Here is a 21,873-nt window from a genome sequence, read left to right on the forward strand (position 1 = left end):
GAGGGAGAGCAGAAAATGCGACCACCTTCCGTGGAAGCACGGAGAGAGAAAAAAACTGATTCTACTTAAAGTGCAAAATGATTATTACTAAATGGGGGGAAACTATGAGCATGCTCTGCTTATTATTATTCCCTCAACTACACCACTAAATTTTTTTTTGAAAATTTTAATTCACACAACATGAATCTTCAGTAAAAATTTAAATAGAAATTACATATATATATATATATATATATATATATATATATATATATATATATACAGTATATGATGAATGATTTGTTGTCTAATTGCAGTTGAGTCCGTGTGAAAGTGCTCTGTCTGACTGAAAGCTTTCCTTCCCAACATGGCGGACAGACCGCCCTCACTGAGGTGTCCGAATTTTCAGCTCTCTGAAGACGTGCTCTACTGCTTAATTTTACAAACCACGAATTCTCTTCAGTGTATAGGACAATAATTTACTTATTAATTTATTTTGTTGCTTGATTTCTAAACTGTAATTTGAGAATTTGATTTAAAAAAAATCGCTTGTTAGCTGTTTAGCCAGCACTTCCGCAGTTACGTGAGCGACTGTTAAACAGACCAATTGGCTGCGGGTAAATATGTGCGGTTCGAGCCAATCATAGTGCATAAGGTGGGACGCTCTTAGCGAATCCTTGCACAGAAGGCGGGACTTATTAAACTTGATATTAGTGTGCTCAGTCCCTTTACACACTGCTGTACAGTAGGTGGCGCTGTGCACCAAACAGATGCGATCCGCCAATCAACCGAAGAAGAAGAAGGCGGGACTTAATGGAAAATCAGAGAAGGCGGTGCATTGCAAAGTGCAAACGGAAACAGTTTGAGATTGTATTCAGAATTATTCAGTCTCGGTGCGTTTATTTAATTGTTATAGTGTAAGATGCGGAAGAATAAAGCGATTATTGTTTTATTATCTTACAGTTTGCTGGTGTTTCGTGCCGCACACGGAGCTCTCACGGGTTTTTCTGAGGAGATTCACAGCCCCAGCGGACCGACACCTCAGCTGCTCATTCAGCTGCTCAACCGCAGCGAGCTCACTGATGCAGATTATTTACAGGCCGGGATCAATTTGCAAGTATGTGAACACACAAACACGATTATTTATACCGAATTGCACAGAAATTTAAACGAAATGAAGAAGCGCTTTTGAGGCTGTGTCGTTCCCGAATGACTCAATGAGTCGGTTCCTTGGGCTGCGATTATATGAGCCTTTCCCCTCTATTTGTCATTCATTCGTTTTAGATTAAGCAATTTCCATCTTTATTTTATTGCATATTAATAACAGTAATACTTCTTCCATCGATTATTTGTTCAGCACCAGAGCTGTTCGGCAGTGTGAATACTGAGCCGTGTATTTGACTCTGAATGAGGAAGCCATTAGACTCCGAGTCCCTTTGCAAAGTTTTAGAAAACGCAAAGGAAAATAATGATATTTAGTTTATTCAAAGGCAGAATGAGATGTAATGAAACAATTCCAACCATAATACGAGCAACAATCTGATGCAGACTGTCCGGTTTACAAAAAGAGAATTGAGCCGTTTGGGAGCTGAAAGAGTCGGCTCTTTATCTGACTCATTCAAAAGAGTCGACTCAGATATAGGTTCATAGGCAAGGGTCGGAGGTGAAACGTAGAATATCAACTTTATTGTCTAGAAGAACGACCCAAAAAGCGAATTCAATCTTCCTAGTGTCTAATTTGCACCCTACAATTGAATAAAATGGTTAAATTAATCTCATCTCATTATCTGTAGCCGCTTTATCCTGTTCTACAGGGTCGCAGGCGAGCTGGATCCTATCCCAGCTGACTACGGGCGAAAGGCGGGGTTCACCCTGGACAAGTCGCCAGGTCATCACAGGGCTCAGACACAGACAACCATTCACACTCACATTCACACCTACGCTCAATTTAGAGTCACCAGTTAACCTAACCTGCATGTCTTTGGACTGTGGGGGAAACCGGAGCACCCGGAGGAAACCCACGCGGACATGGGGAGAACATGCAAACTCCACACAGAAAGGCCCTCGCCGGCCACGGGGCTCGAACCCGAACCTTCTTGCTGTGAGGTGACAGCGCTAACCACTACACCACCGTGCTGCCTAGGTTAAAATATACTGTTTTGCCCAATTTCCGAAGGTTTGTTTACATCTCACTTATGCGCACTTTCACCACCAGGTGACCGTCGTCGTGACGTCATTTAAGCCAAACAGACCGGGAGCAGCTCTGTGTTTACCTGCGAACCGAGCACACGTGTACGGACTTTGGTCGTGAGAGGTTGTGTAAAATGTCTGAAAGCGAGAGCGATTTTGAAGTAGGAACTCTCCAAATTGAATATCGAGAGGTGAAACCGTATCTGTATGACCCTGTGGCCGTTGCGAAGCAATCGGTGAATGTGGCTCACTGGTTTGACCGTGCGGCCTCGGAATCGGACAGCGACTCAGCTGACTCTGATCACGGCGACCCCGGACCTCAACAAGACTCGCGCTCAAACGCTTTATCCTGGTAGTTATGATAAATTCCTACTTTCGTCGTAATACTAAATAAGAGCCCTTGTGAAGAATAATTAAACCGCCTCCCTAGTGGATATGGGGAACGATTACTGGATAGCGCGCCGGTAGGCCACATTAGCCTGCCATCCACGGCATTTCCCAGTGTCAATATATCGGGCCTGACATCTCATCTTGTCTATCAATGATTTTTTTTTTTTTTCCAAAAACAGAGTATTTAAATGAAAAAGGTAAAAATGTTTACCTCCTTTTTGCTTAAGCGTTGCTGCTCCGTTTCTGCTTTGACTGCTTGATTTTGTTTTCGAATCTTGTCGGAACAGCGTCAGGTTTGAGCTTCTCTATCCGACACTGACACCTAAACTCTCCAACAGATAGGGATTCTTCAAAAAGTGATCGGAGCACAGAGTGGCGTATTTACCCGGCTGCCAACCCTCTCACTTCACGCGCACAACCCACTCTCTCTGCCTCTTCTCCTCTCTCGGAAAAAGGTAAAAACTTCTTCCTGAACCGGTCCCGTTGTTACAGTTCACTGCACAACAATAAGGCATGGGGGTTTTCCTTTGGAAATTCCTGAATGCACGTCTGCACTCGAGCCGAACTGCAATGTAAGTAAACGGAAGTGGACTCAACTCAAGCAGTTTGTTTGTCTTGAATGACGTCACGCGCCGAGTGGTCACGAAAATCGCTGAACAGAAATTCAACGCAATCTGCGCTAACTTATTTTAATGGTTACTTATTAACAACACTTCTTGGGACCAGAAGAAAATTACAGAGGGTTTTTAAACATATAAAGTTTCAAATGTGCATAAATTAAAAACCGTTGCCTTTGAGCTTTAAAGGTGCACAATGTTACATATCATATATAATGCTTTTATTTTGCTGCTAAACACTCATTTATTGGGTTTTGCTTTATTCAGTTCTTTGTAATAAGTTAGGGTTCTTTCTAAAAAAGGTTCTACCTGGAATTGTCTCTCCTCCCTTTTCGACCCACAGGGTACGTGTTCTTGAACAGGTTCTGTTCAGGATTCTTTGAACCTTGGTGCCAGCGAGAGAACCGGCCCAGGTTTCATCAGTTTTGTAATCAAGGATGTGTGATGAACAGAGGGCGTGGCACAACGGGAGTAAACGGTAGCAGTAAGATGGCGGATCACGTCGATAACCTCTGAGCTTTTGTTCTGTTTTTGCAGATATTTGTTTGTTTTTATTTTTTTACTGTAGAAGTTTTCTTATCTGTTGCGTTCTCCATCACTGTGCTCCACTTTCTCTCCAAACTAAAAACACACCCACTGATGTCGTTATGGTCCATGTTGGAAAAACCAGCGAAGTGATATTATGGTTCCAGCTGGGAATCAACTTTTCGGGTTCTTTGGGGGGGGAGAATGAATATATATATAAAAAATCAAATTTATTATTAGTAATTATTATAAACTTTTTTGTGGGAATGCTCTGAACAGATCAAAATTTGATGCAGGAACCAGAACAGAACCCATTCCCTGTTGGTTGAAAAGGGGCTATGAGTGAAACAGGTGTAAGGTTCTATAATATTCAGGGGTCTTAGTTTTCGAAATGAGCGGTTCATTTCGGAGTCCTGTCTGATGGGAAAACAGTTAAACTTTTATTAGCTCTTTTATCTCTCATGATTCATCTTTACTCTTTTCCATCTCATGTTTATGATTTATATTTTATTATTGCAGCTCATTTTTTTGTCTGTAATCCAGTCCTTTATTTTATATTGTCTCTTTTTTTTTTTTTTTATTTCCTTTTGAAGCAGTTTGTAGTATGAAATGTTAAAAGCCGCTTGTTATTAAAGAGCAGTTTTTCTGTGTTGTATTTAACCCTCTCTAAATGATTATTTTTGTCTGTAAATCAGTCCTCGTTGAAGCGCCAGAGTTTACTCAACTCGTACTCAAAGGGTTTGAAGCACGCAGCTGTATACGGAGTGAATCAGTTCTCCATCCTCTCGCCGCAGCAGTTTAAAGGTGATGTAAAGATGATGTGTTGATTTTACTCAATGTTTTTGACACTTTATCATCTCCAGAGTGGTTCTGATGTAAGAGGGACATTTAAATGTGTGTATTTCTTTATAATTATCCATGACTTTTAATAACATTTCTCTGATTTCTGTTTTTTTTTCCCTCCAGATGTTTATCTCCGAGCTCATCCAGAGAAAGTGCCCAGGTACAGGTTTTTCCAACACAGCCGCTTCAGAGCATCTCCTTATCCTCAGAAGTTCGACTGGAGGGATCATGGAGCTGTTGGTCCTGTTCACAATCAGAAATCGGTTGGTGTGTCCAAACAGGAAGTGATTTTAGCATCGTCGGTGGATATGGTGAATGACTTGGTGTGTTTATCGTGTGTGTGGAGGGCAGTGCGGAGGATGCTGGGCGTTCAGCGTGGTTGCCGCCATCGAGGCGGTGCGAGTGAAAGACGGAGGAAAGTTTGAGGAGCTCAGCGTTCAGCAGGTGATAGACTGCGCGTATAAAAGTCAGGGCTGTAACAGGGGATCGACAGTTACCACGCTGGCTTGGCTAAAACAGGTACTGTATCACCGTATGGTGTAAAAGTATTGGCCCCCTTCCTTTAATAATGCAGCACATTTTTGTATATAAACACATTTCTGCATGCAGTGACAAAGGTTAAAACATTTCATGGTGCATAATAGTTTAATTTTAACAATATATTTCTAACTGTTTTGTTAACTTGCAATAATGTTTCAAAATTATTGGCACCCCATAGGTACCCTCATTCATACACCCTTTTATAGTTTTACGTTTTTTGTCCTTCAGTGATTCCTGTGCTGGTTTGGATGTTTGTTCAAGCTTAACCTCCTGACAGAGGAAACTCCAAGTTTTAGGCTAAATTATTGTACAACACTGGACTGAAGTAGGCTGATTGGTGATCCACCTCCATGTTTTAATAAAAAAAACATGCTGGTGGTGTCTCTGATCCTAAAAACAAAATTGTTTAACTCGTATTTGGTTAAAGACAACAGTAAACTTTCCAGAAACAGCCAACGAAAGTGCTCCCACTTTTTATAATATTCACTTTATATTTTTCTGAAATTTTATCTGATTTAAAATAAAACCTGACAAACAGGAAAAATTAAAAGAAACCCAGTAAAAAGTGTTTTAATAATAAAATCAGTAAGATGTTTTTAAATGCTGAAGTAAATTTGGGTTCATTTTTTTTAATGTATTTATTTAAACATTATGTTTAATCTCTGATGTAATATCTGCTGCTTCAGTTACCAAGTGATTTTTTTTTTTCTTCATGATTTATTTTTCTTCCTTTTCCCCCTAAATGTGCTTGCCATCAGAGCAGAGAGAAGCTGGTGAACAAGAAGGAGTATCCGTATAAAGAGGAGACCGGAGTGTGTCAGATTTTCCCTCAGAGTCACGGCGGCGTGTTGGTGAAGAACTACACTGCCTCCAGCTTCAGGTACAGAACAAGGAGGAAAGAAAAGAAAGAATGGTATTTTACAGGGTTTGAATACTCATTTGTGAAATTATGCTGAATTTTTGCTTAATGTTTGTTTTCATTTATTTTTAAAGTGTGTTCATTGCTGCAGTGGCCAGTAGGGGGCGATGGTGTAAATGGAATAACAGAGTTAATACTGTAACTGATGTTTATTATTATCACACAAACAAGAAGTTGATATTAAGCATTAAAATAAAAACAATGCAAGAATCATCAGGTTACTTCAGAATCTCATGCACAGCACGAGCAGTGTTTCAGCCGGCAAAGTAAAACAAGGTCCAGATTTACAGTAAATAATTAAGGAATAATACTTATAAAAATTACATTTGGTGTAAAAACAAATATATTTTCTGCGTATTATTTAGTATTGGATCGACTCTGAATCAGGGACACACTTGAGTCTGACGCCGTGTTTTATCAGTAGCTATACAGCAGAGCATGAGTTAGATCACATGACCAGGAAGTTATCTGTGATTGGGTGAATCCCAAATCAGTTTGAACAAATATCATAGGTTTATATTAATGTACTCATTCGAATACATTATTGTTTCTATAGTAACAGCTCATTCACGTGTGTGTGTGTGTGTGTGTGTGTGTGTAGTGGACAGGAGGACGAGATGAGCAGGAAGTTGGTGGACTGGGGGCCGTTGGTGGTGATAGTAGACGCAGTGAGCTGGCAGGATTATCAGGGAGGAATCATTCAGCACCACTGTTCTCCTGAACACGCTAATCACGCTGTGCTGATCACCGGCTACGACACGACAGGTCTCTCTCTCTCTCTCTCTCTCACACACACACACACACACACACACACACACACACACACTCACGGTAGGCTTGCTGTACTGATACTCCAGGCTCGACTGGAGCGTTAGATTTCAGTGTTCCAGCAAAATGCTAAATAAAATGCTAAATAAAAACATCAGTCCCGATTTTAATAAGTGTGTGTGTTTTGTAGGTGAGGTGCCGTTTTGGATTGTGCGTAATTCATGGGGAACGTCGTGGGGTGATGAGGGATACGTCTACATTAAAATGGGAGAAAACCTGTGCGGTGAGACGATGATGATGATTATAATGATAATGAAGATGATTGTATTATGTAATGTTAATTATTTTAATGATACATTTTGCTGTTACATGTAAATAAATCTAAAGTGAACAATCATCAAAAGTATTTTAATATTCATAAAAAAATACAATTTATTCATTATTTTTATCAGTTTTTAAATGTTGGATGATATTCTGAACAATACTTTTCCACATTAGAGCTTTATTTATTTATTTAGTTTTAGTGGAGTTATAATTATAAAGTAATAATTTGTTTCTCAGAAGCCAAAATATCACGACTCTTTATCGTGAACCCATATGCTAATGCTGCCCCAGATGTGTTACAGATGTTATACAGTAATAGATCAGTAAGTATGAAAGTGAATAAAACACAAAGTCTCTAATCTGTCTCTCCTGTTTTATTCCTCTCTGCAGGCGTGGCCGACAGCGTGGCTGCTGTGTTTCTCTGATTCTGTCTGATTTTCAGGAAGGATCTCAATTTTCTCTTCATTCAGAGACAAAATGTTTTCAATTATTTTACGATTTGTGAGTTAAAAGAAAAAAAGAGGAATTATATTTTTGTGAAATGTTTTATTTTCGTGTATAAAATATGCAGAATGTGTTTTTTCGTTTGTTTTTTTCTTCTCAGCACACTTTTTTTAATAAACTAATTTTGGTGTTTGTATTTACACACTGTAAGCTTTATTACAGACAGTAATGTAGTAATTTAGCCGTTGGGTCGCAGAAATGTTTGAGATTATATTAATAGTACACACTCGAACACACTCAGCAGGACACAGCGCCGATCCGGAGAGACCGAATTGTTCAATAATCAATGAAAATGAACTACAAATATATTTTTCAGAAATAATAGTAATGGCAGTGTTTCCCCTGGGTTTGGGGGTGCTTTAAGCCTTCACATTTATTTTAGAACAATAATTAGAACAATTTTCAATTTTTACAACAGAACTGAACTCCTGGGGTTTTTTTTGGTTTTCCCTCAGACCTTTGTGTGTGTGTGTGGGGGCATGCAAACCCCCCCCCCCCCCCCCCCAACATAATGGTAGGGGAAACACTAAATTGTCCACCCGACTGATGAGCAGTTTCGGGGCCAGTTATGGTTTGTTTCCTCATGATTCCGTGACAAATATAGCAGATAAAAGGTCTGGGGATGATTCCAAGTGTTGAATTTGCATTTGGCAGCAGTTCATGGAACATGTTGATATACAATCCAAAGAAATGTCAAGGAAGCCATCATTAGGCTGGAAAACCAAGCCAGACCCATCAGAGGGAAACTTTAGGAGTGGCCAAATCAACCATCTGGTACATTCTTATTAAACAGAAGGAAAGCACTGGGGAACTCAGCAACACCAAAACGCCTGGAAGACCACAGAAGAAAATCAAAGTGCAGGATCACGGCACTCTTGGTGAAGAAAAACCCCTTTACATCATCTAGCCAAGTCAAGAACGCGCTCAAGGAGGAAGGCCAATCACTGTTGAAATCTACAGTCGAGAAACGCCTTCATGACTGTAAATACAGAGGTACAATAATACAAAGATACAAACCACTGGGAACACTCAGGAAGAGAAAGATCAGATCAGACTTCACTAGAAAGTTGCTCAGGTCTGGAACAAGATCCTTTTGATAGATGAATCCAAGAGAAGAGTAAGGAAAGGAAAGGCTCATGATCCAAATCACACCATATCATCTGTCAAACATGGTGGACGTGGGCGTGTACAGCTGCCAGTGGAACTGGGTCACTGGTGTTTATTGATGTGGCTGCTGCTAGAAGGAACAGGATGGATTCTGAAGCTTTACTTTCTGTTCAGATTCAGTCAAATCCTGCAAAACTGATAGGACGGCGCTTCACAGTACAGACAGATAAAAACTCCAAAACATACTGCAAAAGAAACGCAAGAGCTTCTTAAAAGGCATGGTAGATGATTTTTATTTTTCCAAAACCATTTATATATTTCTTGACATTCTCTTTATGAATAAACCGGAAAAAAAACCATCATCTGCAGCAGTCGCAGGGCTGTAAAAAGCCAGTACTGCTCTGACAGAATGAAATGGTCACGGGTGGGTTTCCTAAAAACCTCTTAACGCTAAGAGTCTCTTAACTAGGGGAGAGTGTGTTCATTGTGATGCTCGCGCTACCATTTATCGATGATCTTTGGTGCCATGATGCTTTTGGGAAACCCACCCCAGATGGTTTACCTGCCTGCCGACCTGCACGTACTCGGCCTGGGCACTCGCTGCATGTGACCGAAGTCTTCCAAAAAGCTGTGCAGGCGAATTGCAGACACATTGCTAAAGCTAGCAAACTAGTCGCACAAGACGCACTAGAAAAGGCTACGCGAAGAGAGATTGGGTAAATGCTGCGTTCACATGCCATCAGTATTATAGTAAATACGAGTTGCCGACTTGGAAGTTGCACATGAACACCCTCTCAATTCATAATTTCAAGTGGGAACTTTGGAAATAATTTTGATACCCGAGTTCCCAAGTTGTGTTCACCTTCATCCTTTCAAAATGGCAGAGGACAGTGTCAGTCATGGATGGGAAGTAGTTGTTTATTTTAGCAATACAATTATCGTTAGCAGGTTGCTTGTGTATAAAATCTAACCTGTGTACACTTTACTTGATAGAGAACAATGCTGTTTAGCAGGTGTGTTACAGAATTGAAATCAGATTTCCCCAAGAAACAAGTGAGAAGCAATCCTGCAGCCGCGATTTTTCATTTTGCTTTGACAACAAAAACCTTAAACACAACATGCTTGTCATTCTGACTTCACAAGCGGGAGGAGAAATTCTCTGACGAAGGCAGCAAAAGCAAGCTGTCAAACCAGTGGCTTTTCACTGATGGAAATAACTGAGGGATTTATCTGGTTCGTTTTGTTTTTAGTGGAATTTTGTTGGTTGGATCTGACAGTGATGCGCTGCGCTCCTCCCCCAGTACTCACTCATCGGCTCGTCCTTCAGCAGTAGTCAGGCAGTGCGCATTCATGTGTTTCAGAGGAGTGGCTTTAGAGTGAGCACTGAAGGAAGGGGGTGGGATTTTTTGGGTTGGATACTGAAAATCTTAGTCATGCTCGTTTCTGCAAAATCACCGACCATACCTTTAAGGCAAAGAAACAGGATGTTCTTAAATGGCTGAATCAGTCGACCCAATTGAGCTGCTTTTCACTTCCTGAAGACAAAACTGAAGGCAGAAATACCTGCAAACAAACAGCAGCTGCAGTCAACAAACGTCTCAAGGGAGGAAAGGCATTGGCCGATGGCTTTGGGTTCCACACTTAAGGAGGCTATTGACAACAAAGGATTTGCAGCCAAGCATTAAAAATGATGCCAATATTTCTAATTATGTTAGTTTGTCTGATTATGAGAGGGACTATGTATTTTAAAAAAGGCTGTAATTCCTAAAGGGTTCATGTGGAATTTTTGTGAAACACCTAGAATTAAAGCTGAAAGTATACCCTTTAGTCACCCCTTGATGGCTTTGTTTTTCATTTCAAATTTTTACATTTTCAACATGTCTGTCTAGTCGGACTGGTCGCTGCTGAAGCTGTCACACTCGGCTCTGTGATGTTTGGGGGTTCAGTTTGGGGATCCAGTCTCTTGGTACCAGGAACGACGATAAATTAAATAAATCCACAAACACTTTATAACGATCGCTGTGGAACAAAAACATACAGAGTGACATCAGCACCATCATGTTAATAAATACAAACACACATCTCCATAAAATAATCAGAACACACTTTAACTACAACGTGAGACTGAACACAGTAATAATAATAATTAAAGCCGCAAGCGGCCTTGACGGGCCCTCGCGCCAGCGGCCAAGGGGGGCGGGGGCATGCGTCCCCGCGAAATACCTTCCACAGCTTCTTCGGCAAGAGACATTACTCCCACAATGGCGACAAAGCACAGAATTGGACACATGGCAACAATAGGGTCTCGCACTGTACGGTGCTCGGGGCCTAATAATAATAATAGTAATAATAATCCTTCAAAAACAATAGGGTCTCGCACTGAACGGTGCTCGGGCCCTAATAATAATAATAATAACTAGAAACTATATGCCAAGCAGGCACCTTAATGCGAGAGGCAAAAATCACAACACGTTAGGGGGCGCTATAGAGGCCCTGAGGCCCGCCTGGATCTGGGCTTCTGGTTCTCAGTAGCGGTGGCAGTCTAAGAAAAAGGAGCCAAATTTCGTGCGTAGTCGACCATGGCAAGCGCCCCAATAAAGGTCTTGTAAAGAGTTTGCTTGCCAAGTTTGACAAATCAGAAGCTGCAATATCATTTGTGCCATAACCAGCACCCCCAGGGGCGAAAGTGCACAAAATTTGGCGTACATGTCAGGTGAGCTATGAAGAGTTTGCGTATGAAGTTTGATGACAATTGAGTAAATAGAAGATGAGATATAGATTTTTGAACAATAAAATTTTTGGGTTTTCCCATGTCAGTAGGTGGCGCTATGCTGTACATGAGCGATTATGAGTTGGAGAAATAAGTGTCTACAACAGCAACGCACTATCACAAGGTAGTGGTGTGAAGGAAAAGCATTATGGAATTATTTACCAAAAACCCGTTTTGGAGCAATTGCGTCGGCCAAAAACAGCGCCCCCCATGGACGAAAATTCCCAAAATGTGGTATACATGACATGGGAGGTAGTAAGAGGGTGGCCGTGAAGTTTGACCAAATTTGAGGAAAGATTGGAATTTTTGCCCAGAAATAGCGCCCCCAGTGGCGAAATATCACAGAAATTGGGTAACATGTCAGAAGCCCAATGAGTGATTTGCGTGTGAAGTATGAGCAGTTTTGAGCAATTAGAAGATTTGTTATGAATTTTTAAGCATGTAAAATTTTGCATCGAAAATTGATTGACGTATAACTTCTGAACGGTTAATGCTACGTGAAACTTATTTAGTAACTTTTGTCAGCCATGTCTGTAGATGATGTGTATCAATTTTGGTGACATTCCTATGAACGGTCTAGGAGGAGTTGCGCCGTCTTCGTGGCCATGCATTTCGCACAAAAGTGAAATTACCTCACTTCCTGTTGGGCGTGGCTAATGCATTGGCATTACATTTTTGTCCGGCTTAGTGAGATACATATGCGTACCAAATGGCATGCCACTACTACAAACTACATGGCAACCAGGCACCTTAATGCGGGAGGCCAAAATCACAACGACTTAGGGGGCGCTATAGAGGCCCTGAGCCCCGGCCAAGTTTGGGCTTTTGGTTCTGAGTAGCGGTGGCAATTCTCGGAACTGGTGCCAAATTTCGTGCGTTTTCGCCCATGGCAAGCGCCCCGAAAATGGCCCAACAGCGGAGAAAAATAAAGAAGAAGAAGAAGGAAGAAGAAGAAGAAGAATAGTGAACTCTTACAAGATCAATAGGGCCTTCGCCCATTCGGGCTCGGGCCCTAATAAGAAGAAGAATTACACTCAAAGATGCTGCTGAGGTTGGAAAGGTGAACGTGACTCTGTACCTGACTGTAGAACGGAGGTAATGATAACCTGAAGAACTTCCTGTTCCACTCTTAATGCCGATCATCCTGTGCACTAAACATGCATGACTGACTGAAACAAACAATAATCACCATCACAGAACATTAACCAGGTGAGAGAGGAAACACCCTCCACTCATCTCATTATCTGTAGCCGCTTTATCCTGTTCTACAGGGTCGCAGGCGAGCTGGAGCCTATCCCAGCTGACTACGGGTGAAAGGCGGGGTTCACCCTGGACAAGTCGCCAGGTCATCACAGGGCTGACACATAGACACAGACAACCATTCACACTCACATTCACACCTACGCTCAATTTAGAGTCACCAGTTAACCTAACCTGCATGTCTTTGGACTGTGGGGGAAACCGGAGCACCCGGAGGAAACCCACGCGGACACGGGGAGAACATGCAAACTCCACACAGAAAGGCCCTCGCCAGCCACGGGGCTCGAACCCAGGACCTTCTTGCTGTGAGGCGACAGTGCTAACCACTACACCACCATGCTGCCCTTACCCTCCACTACTAATGATATTTACTAAAATATAAAAATTATCAGTTGTGATTCAGAGTCATGTTTATAGAATTAAATCTACAGGGTCACAGGTTTACTGATTTATTGGTTCTTTTTCAAGTCCTTTGTAGAAATTTAGTTTGACTTTCTAATATTCTGGATCTAAAGTACAGTGGGATTTTAAACTCAAAATGAAAAGTGTTATAAAATCAATTATCTAATCATTTAAAACAAAGCAAGATTATTTTTAATTCTATACATTTCCAGCAGGGGTGGCACGGTGGTGTAGTGGTTAGCGCTGTCGCCTCACAGCAAGAAAGTTCGGGTTCGAGCCCCGTGGCCGGCGAGGGCCTTTCTGTGTGGAGTTTGCATGTTCTCCCCGTGTCCGCGTGGGTTTCCTCCGGGTGCTCCGGTTTCCCCCACAGTCCAAAGACATGCAGGTTAGGTTAACTGGTGACTCTAAATTGAGCGTAGGTGTGAATGTGAGTGTGAATGGTTGTCTGTGTCTATGTGTCAGCCCTGTGATGACCTGGCGACTTGTCCAGGGTGAACCCCGCCTTTCACCCATAGTCAGCTGGGATAGGATCCAGCTCGCCTGCGACCCTGTAGAACAGGATAAAGCGGCTAGAGATGATGAGATGAGATGAATGATAAAGTACAGCTGGACTGGTTTTTATTGTAGTGTGAGGGGAGGGGTTTGTTTGAGGGGAGGGGTTAGTGTAAGAGGAGTGGTTTGCGTGAGAAGAGGGGTTAATGTGAGGGGAGGGGTTAGTGTTAGGGCAATGTTACTGTGAGAGGTGGGATTAGTGTAAGGGGCGGGATTAGTGTGAGGGGCGGAGTTACTGCTTGTAGCTATAATTAATTTAACTGCAAAACATACATCTCCATTTGGTCATGAGCGTGTCGAGGTCAATCAGTAATGTGAGAAACTGGAATGGAACCTGGAACTGAGGTTCATCTCTGAAGAACAAAACCAGAACCATTTAGATTCAGATTTTTAAAAGCAGAAATATATACATGTTCTCAGATTTTCAGGCACTTCAAGTCCTTGAACAAAGTGTAAATCTAAATCTCATTATCTGGAATATGATGCATTAGCATCTTTATGTAATTAGTGAACTTACCAGACTCGCAGTGCTCTCTGACGATGCTACAACAGTGTGAAGTTAGTGCGCTAGTTTCCTCATAACTATTCTTTGTGACACGGGCGATTGCTCTAAGACAGCGAGGGAGGCTCAGCCTCCTCTAAAAATGACGAACATCGTGTAGGATGAATTGCGCTAGGCTTATGTTATAGCTGACCTTATAACATTGCTATTTCAGATCCAGAATCATAGAAATATATGTGTTCAACCCAACTACAGTGCGAAATCATTCCGTTATAACTTTCCCCAGTTTGCCTAATGTGTGCGTGAGTTTTTCCCCCTCGTGACAGCGCGATGCAGCCCAGCCTCAGTGGACTTCAATGGCATTTGGGAGCTCTGCGCTTTTCAATCTCAAAATGCAAGACGATTATTGGACAAATACTGCGAAAACGCCCGCCCACGGACTCCCAGCCTCACAGTGGGAGGGACAAGGCAAAGCTTTCCGCGAGGAGACTGGTGATTGGTGAAAGCGGACGGATATTTTCTTTGATTGACAGCTCGTTTCAAATATAGACAGGCAGCGGTGAATCTCAGTTCAGTCCCATGTGGGTTTGCAAGTGCTGTGGTGTATTGTAAGAGATCAGCTTACATTTCGATTTCATTCATTACATACGGTTTCTACCAGCTTTTTTAGTTTGTATATATTTTCATTGTAAATAAAGTGTAAATATAGTGTTGTCAAGTTTGCTATCTTAGTTCCAGAAATTTCGTTTATTTGAGTGACTGAACTTGAACTTGAGGGGGCTAGTCAGCTAGCAAGAAAGCTGCACACGGATGCCGAGCATTGCTGATTTAATTTTGGCGAAGCCATTTGCCAGTCTTCCTTTCGAGGAAAAAATTAAAATTAAAGAGCGGGGTAGACCAACGCCTCAAATTGACTTGGTGAAAAAGGTAGGGAATAATACTCGTTCCTTTCAGCTCTCCTGGTACGAGAAAGTGAATTGGCTAACAGCAAGTGACCCACATCAACAACAGTAAATAGGCTACTTTAGTAATATGTCATGGATGGACCAAAAATATGGAATCTATTTAAAATGTTTATGCTGAGTATATTATATTGGAATATATAGTTTTCTGGATATGAATTAAAGACAGCTACAATTTGGAAAACATTTTTAAACAAAAACACAGCCGAGAACATTTCACACTACAGACCTGGATTAAAAGTGAAGGGTTATCAAAATTGTCAATAAAACATTTCTCAGTCAAAATAAGTAAAATATAGGGAAAGTGTCATTGAATGAAATGTGTGGCCCCCAGCTCTATGTTTGGCTCCCCAAGGTCAGTGCTTGTGCCTATTCCAGAACACTCTGCTGTTACTGCTGAGGTTCCTGACAAAGAGCTGCTTTCAATAATGATCAATTTTTAAACAACATGCCACAATTTTAAAATATAAAATGTTAAAATATACCCCCCCCCCAACACCACCATCATGTATATTGGACAGTAGGCTAATGGGCCAAAAGAACCTGTTATTTCACAGTTTGTGACGCTGCCAACAATCAGCCAGATCAGAGGCAAGAGTATGGGCAAAACTGATGTGTTTTTTCTTTTAAAATCTGGAAATATCGTAACCGACCAGCCTCCCCTGTTTGAAAGACTACCAGCCGCCACTGCTTTGTGAACACAAATTGATCTCACATTGTCTGTGTTACCTGTAGAAGTAGATCATTAACGCTCCCTGTAGGGCTTTATAGGACAACCTTCTGTCACCTACACACACACACACACACACACACACACACACACACACACACACACACACACACAGAGTGTCCTGTGTGATAAACTGTAATGAAAAAATGTAACACTCGGGTTCCTCTGATTGTACCTTTACACAAAAGCTGTTCGTGTTTCTTCTCATCAAACAAACTTGTCAACATCTCGCTCTCCTTCATCACATCCTCCATAAGCCCCGCCTTCAGCTCTGCCTTAGATTCTGACTCCACCTTCTTCTGTCACACAATATTAACAGTGTTACGCTTGTTATTATTACAAAAAAAAACAACGTCATTGTAAGACACAGAACACACCTCGATGTTTTCTTTCTGTCGTCTGAGACGCTCAGAAACGTTGACTCTGAGTTTCCCCCAAAAGTTAAACCCATCCTGTTCCAGACCCGGAATTCTCTCCAGCCAGTTCTACACTCGGACATGTCCACACATCATCACACATCTCTTTATATACTGATATAACAACTGATATACGCAGTATTGTGTGGAATTGTGTAGCGCAGGTGTGTATTACAGTGTAGTCGTGTGTGATGGAGTTCCTGTGCCCGTCCCAGCAGTGTGGGTTCTCTCCCGTCGCTGTGTGGGTGGGTGGGTTCTGTCGTGTGTGTAGTTGTGTACCTGCAGCAGTCCCAGCAGTGTGGGTTCTCTCCCGTCGCTGTGTGGGTGGGTGGGTGGGTTCTGTCGTGTGTGTAGTTGTGTACCTGCAGCAGTCCCAGCAGTGTGGGTTCTCTCTCCGAGTTCTGCAGCAGTTCCAGTTCAGTGTGTGTGAGGTTCTCTCTGTAGTGGTGTCTGTTATACAGAACTCTCTGATTATCACAAACTCCCAGTTTATTCTCCAACAAGCGGAACTGTACACTGTGGCTCCCCGACGCAGGGAACAGGTAATCTCTACACACACACACACACACACACAGTGTGAACAGAATGAAGATTTTGTGATAAAGTATAAACAATAACACCTGTAATATTATATGAAAATAATCAACACCCAGGGGTATGTTACAGACTAACACCCCCCGCAGTGCACTTTTTAAAATTTATTTACTGATTAATTTTTTTGTATAACAGCATGGTCTGGCCCTGGCGACTTGTCCAGGGTGAACCCCGCCTTTCGCCCGTAGTCAGCTGGGATAGGATCCAGCTCGCCTGCGACCCTGTAGAAGGATAAAGCGGCTACAGATAATGAGATGAGATGAGATGAGATGAGATGAGATGAGATGAGCATGGTCTGGCTGTCAGTAACAGCACAGAAAATCAATGTTCGGAGCAGCATTCAGACATGGCCGCTCTGGACTACAATTCCAGACTGCCTCTCCTGAATTCTAGAGGCACACCTGTTCTGCATCGAGAGACTAATTAAGGCCCTACTTAAACCCAGTAAACACTTAAACCCAGTAAACACTCACCTCCGTGTGAAATATCATTCTGTGTCTCTGAACCTGATTACACCAAGCCTTATCTGGACGCTGCCTGACTCTCGCTTACATTTATTTACTTATTTACTTACTCGACTAATCACCCGCCATCTGATATCCTGTTTGCTGACTGAGCGACCCACGCCTAACCCTGACTTCATTTAACACTTGGAGGTTTGGGTTTGAGACACACCCGCTCCCCCCTGCGCCTGCACTCTGAGACTGGTCATCTGCAGAGTGTTATTCTGTTCATATTACAACAGTTTATCAGTGAATACACTGTTCAGTTTATTGATGGGAAAAGTCACAAAAATATTAATGGGGTTTTTTTTTGCTCAGATGTTTGTGGGGTTTTTTTTACCCACCTGAAGTCGTAGAAGTCTAACGGTGTCATGGTTTCCAGGAGGTTAAGCTGATCGATCAGAAGGCAGAGAATCCTGACGATGCGGTGGATTCGTGTGTTCACTTTCATCAAGTTCAGCCCAGCACACACCTGAGAAAACACTCCAGCAGTCAGAGACAGTAAGTTCTGTGATCTCATTCATATTCATGAGCTGATTTACATCAAACAGAACATTTACTGGATGTGTTTATGCACCTCAGTGTCAGTTTACGGAACACAACAAACATCCATCCATCCATCCATCCATCCATCCATCCATTATCTGTAGCCGCTTTATCCTGTTCTACAGGGTCGCAGGCGAGCTGGATCCTATCCCAGCTGACTACGGGCGAAAGGCGGGGTTCACCCTGGACAAGTCGCCAGGTCATCACAGGGCTGACACATAGACACAGACAACCATTCACACTCACATTCACACCTACGCTCAATTTAGAGTCACCAGTTAACCTAACCTGCATGTCTTTGGACTGTGGGGGAAACCGGAGCACCCGGAGGAAACCCACGCGGACACGGGGAGAACATGCAAACTCCGCACAGAAAGGCCCTCGCCGGCCACGGGGCTCGAACCCGGACCTTCTTGCTGTGAGGCGACAGCGCTAACCACTACGCCACCGTGCCGCCCCACAATAAACAGTTCAACACAAAACCAGTTACACCAGGTTCAAATATTTCATCTTCTTATGTGGTGTTGACTTTAGTTTTGTGTGGCTGTGCATGTTTTTTTTTTTCCCGTTCGGTGTTTAAATGCCACACTTTCAAAAAAGTTCAGCTAAAGAGAGTACTGAGCAGAAATCACATGACTGCACATGAGAACATGATTGGCTCGTCAGTGTGATGATGTAATAACACGTGTGTGTTGAGCAGGAAGAGTTTTATGAAGTGCAGGGAGACTTTCGAAGTGCTGACGTGAGCGACGCTGTACACTGAACATGTGCAGGACCATAAGCTCGGTCTCGGCTGGGCGTGTGAGGAGAGTAACGAGGTTCCGATGGGGCGTCCCACATTTACATAATCTGCACTTTATTTCAAGTCATTAATCAGTGGAATAAACGTCCTGCTGATGGAACACCTGTGCAGATTCAGTGGAAATTGGTGGGGATGAGGGGGCGGAGTCAGGGAGGGGAAAAAAATGTCACACATCTTTTGCCACATAATGTTGCATGCTAAAAGTGAGCTTTGGTTGCTAAGCAACATCACAGGCACAGATTAGTGTATTCATTTGGGGCAGAACAATGGTTTAAGTGTGACACTTTAATCGGTTTAAAACCCGCTTTGTTAATGGTTCGTGTTTAGAAAGGTTGCGAAACTACAGCCATTCTTAAAAAATACATTCCTCAGCTCTGTTGCATGTGTTTTCCAGTTTCTCAGTTCTGAACAAAGTCAGTGTCAAGTCAAGTGTGTTTTTATCATCATTCCTGTCTCTAGCTCGTATACGTTGGAAAGAAATGTAATTTCTCCAGGACCATGGTGCAACACGTCACGCAACCGTGTGAGACGAGTTCAGGAGAATAAACACTCTGATCATGTGCTGAGATAAGAAACCCTGCTTTAGATAAAAGTATCTGTGCCTGGGAATGACAGAGAAACACAAGAAGAAGATTCTGTCGGTTTAAATGTTCATGTTGTGTGTGTGTGTGTGTGTGTGTGTGTGAGATTATTCTGAAGGTGGCAGAATCATGCTGCTTTATTCCACACACTATGAAGCATGATTTTATTTTTAATTTAATAGCATGTTGTTGTGATAAAACCGCCTGAAGGAGACTCACATGTCCACTGATGAACATCTCCCTGACGGAGTCGAGCTCCCAGAGGATCTGCTTAAACCACAGCTCATACACTGCAACACACACACGGCACAGCAGCACTGTTCAGACGACTGATTATTTATGTTTTAAATCTTCCACCACTGCATTAAATTAACCTGCAGACTCACCCTGGTGTGTGACGACAAATAAATGCTCATCATGGATTTTGTTGCCGTTTAATTCACTCTGAAGTCTCTGAGAGGACAGGATTTTATTCAGCTGATGGAGGACACACACACACACACACACACACACACACACACACATCAGGTGGACAAAATAACATCACTGGAAGTGCTGTGACTATTGCAATTAATTTATAACTTTTTAATTTCATAAGTTATTTCAACTCATTTTACTTTGAGCTTCTGTAAAATATTTTCCTGCTTCATTTAGCTTTAATTTAAAGTTTAAATTCAACCAATGCCAAGTATGTACAGTTTGTTTGTCTGAAAGTGTTCGTGAAGTTTAATGAAAATTTGTTATTCAAATGTTTTTACCATTTAAAGCTGTTATTAAATCCAACGATATGACCTTCTGATCGGAGAAACTAAAATTCACTGTGATATTCCTTGTTCTGATTCCTAACTGAAATCACTTTAGAGCTTTTAAAACTTTCAAAAGAAATTGGAAAAATAATGACTTTTCTGTAAATCTATTCAACATTATTACATTACAGATGTTTATCAGATGCTGTTATCCAGAGCGACGTACTGTACACCACACCCACAGCAGCCTGGGATGGGGGGGGGGGGGGGGGGGGGCAGGTGGGGGTTTGGTGCCTTATTCAAGGCCACTTCAGCTATTCCTGCTGGTCCAGGGAATCAAACCAGCGACCTTTTGGTCCCAAAGCTGCTTCTGTAACCTTTAGGCCATGGCTTCCCCCATGGGGCACCCTGCTGTTTACTTACTTCTGATAATAGTTTACACTGAATAAATAATGTCTCAAAGTTTTTGGAGATAACCGACACCTGATGGAATATTTTCCTTAAAGATGGACACAGATCATGAAAAGGTCAAGATTAGCACAAAAACACCAATGTTAAATGTTTACCTGGAGATAATCTCGGTAACTGATGCCACCTTTGCTGGATTTGTTCACTGCAATCTCCTCCTTTTCCTTTGGCTCCTCCTCTTCCTTTGGCTCCCCCTCTTCCTCTTCCTTTGGCCCCTCCCCCGGCTCCTCCTCCAGCTCCTGTTCACTCAAAAACCTGTGAATTCAGATTTTAAAAGCTTGACTTGACTTGTGTAATTTATGGATTTGGTGTGTATACAAGGAAATGCACCAAGAGAAAGAAATTGAATAAAGTTGTACATTTAGATTTTTACATTTTAAAACGTGAAATGTCATATTCTCAATTAAATTTCTGTTATGATTTAAATATCTCACATTTCTAATCAACCTGGATTTTAGAGAAAGTTGAAAAGGTTGATGTATTCTCAAAAATAATTAATTAAACAGTCACATCTCAGAAAGACAAATACATTTGAAATCAATCAGGTAAATATTGTTGCTTGCATATAAATGTATATTTTGCATTTTAAAAATTAAAAAAGAAAAGAAACAACAACCTGGAAATCTGTAATATTTTATTTTTTAAGTCTCAAAATGCACTGAAATTAGACTCTATTTGTATGTAAAATAAAATCAAACTTATTTTTCAGAAGAAATGTTTATTTTCAGCTGAAATTTATCCAAATACGATGTAAAAATACGTACAGGTGTTTCCTCTGGAAGTTCGGACATCTGCTCATGACTGCGTGGAGAATTCCTCACTTTCTGCTGCTGAAGAGCCGAGAAATGTTTCATTTTAATGTCCTTCACTTGCAAACTAATCAGCTTGAGTTACGTGCATCCTCCTCCCACACACACACACCTAGCTCTGTTAGTGCTTAATCTCCACCCTGTCTATCCTTTTTGCAGTTGGTTATTGGTTATGAGCCCAGGGAAAGAGAGAACCCCCCCCCCCCCCCCACACACACACACACGCACTCGTCAGGTTTTGCTCAATTTGCATATGACTGATAAAGCATGAATATGGATAGAACTCTTATCAAACAAAATGTTCACACACACGCACATATATCAAAACAGTCAACCAGTACAGTACAGACCAGTACACACCAACCACTATAGTACAGTACAGACCAGTACACACCAACCACTATAGTACAGTACAGACCAGTACACACCAACCACTATAGTACAGTACAGACCAGTACACACCAACCACTATAGTACAGTACAGACCAGTACACACCAACCACTATAGTACAGTACAGACCAGT

At 41.9% G+C, this 21,873-nt stretch overlaps 2 protein-coding genes across 3 annotated transcripts; one reads left to right on the plus strand and one right to left on the minus strand.

Annotated features, from left to right (window-relative positions):
• Positions 1–781: 781 nt before the first annotated feature.
• ctso (cathepsin O) lies at positions 782–7,882 on the plus strand. Of its 2 annotated transcripts, XM_060927206.1 has the most exons (8): positions 782–1,096; positions 4,397–4,505; positions 4,668–4,807; positions 4,896–5,063; positions 5,843–5,964; positions 6,605–6,768; positions 6,962–7,054; positions 7,486–7,881. In XM_060927206.1, the coding sequence occupies exons 1-8, from the start codon at positions 902–904 to the stop codon at positions 7,518–7,520; spliced, it is 1,026 nt and encodes a 341-aa protein (XP_060783189.1). In that variant the 5' UTR covers positions 782–901; the 3' UTR covers positions 7,521–7,881. The 2 variants fall into 2 exon arrangements, with proteins under 2 accessions (XP_060783189.1, XP_060783190.1); XM_060927207.1 differs by lacking the exon at positions 6,962–7,054 and having other exon boundaries at positions 7,486–7,882.
• A 1,728-nt stretch (positions 7,883–9,610) lies between these two features.
• Positions 9,611–21,437, minus strand: tdo2a (tryptophan 2,3-dioxygenase a). The gene is given in 13 exon segments (XM_060927205.1): positions 9,611–10,637; positions 10,639–10,725; positions 12,555–12,645; positions 13,964–14,043; positions 15,884–15,941; positions 16,060–16,183; positions 16,262–16,369; positions 16,663–16,849; positions 17,742–17,869; positions 19,546–19,616; positions 19,713–19,803; positions 20,639–20,795; positions 21,305–21,437. Coding segments are annotated over 13 exon segments (1,263 nt in total). The 5' UTR covers positions 21,340–21,437; the 3' UTR covers positions 9,611–10,591.
• Between the last annotated feature and the right edge of the window lie 436 nt (positions 21,438–21,873).

The sequence above is a fragment of the Neoarius graeffei genome, chromosome 8 (assembly GCF_027579695.1).
Source record: "Neoarius graeffei isolate fNeoGra1 chromosome 8, fNeoGra1.pri, whole genome shotgun sequence".
In the NCBI taxonomy this organism is placed as follows: Eukaryota; Metazoa; Chordata; class Actinopteri; order Siluriformes; family Ariidae; genus Neoarius; species Neoarius graeffei.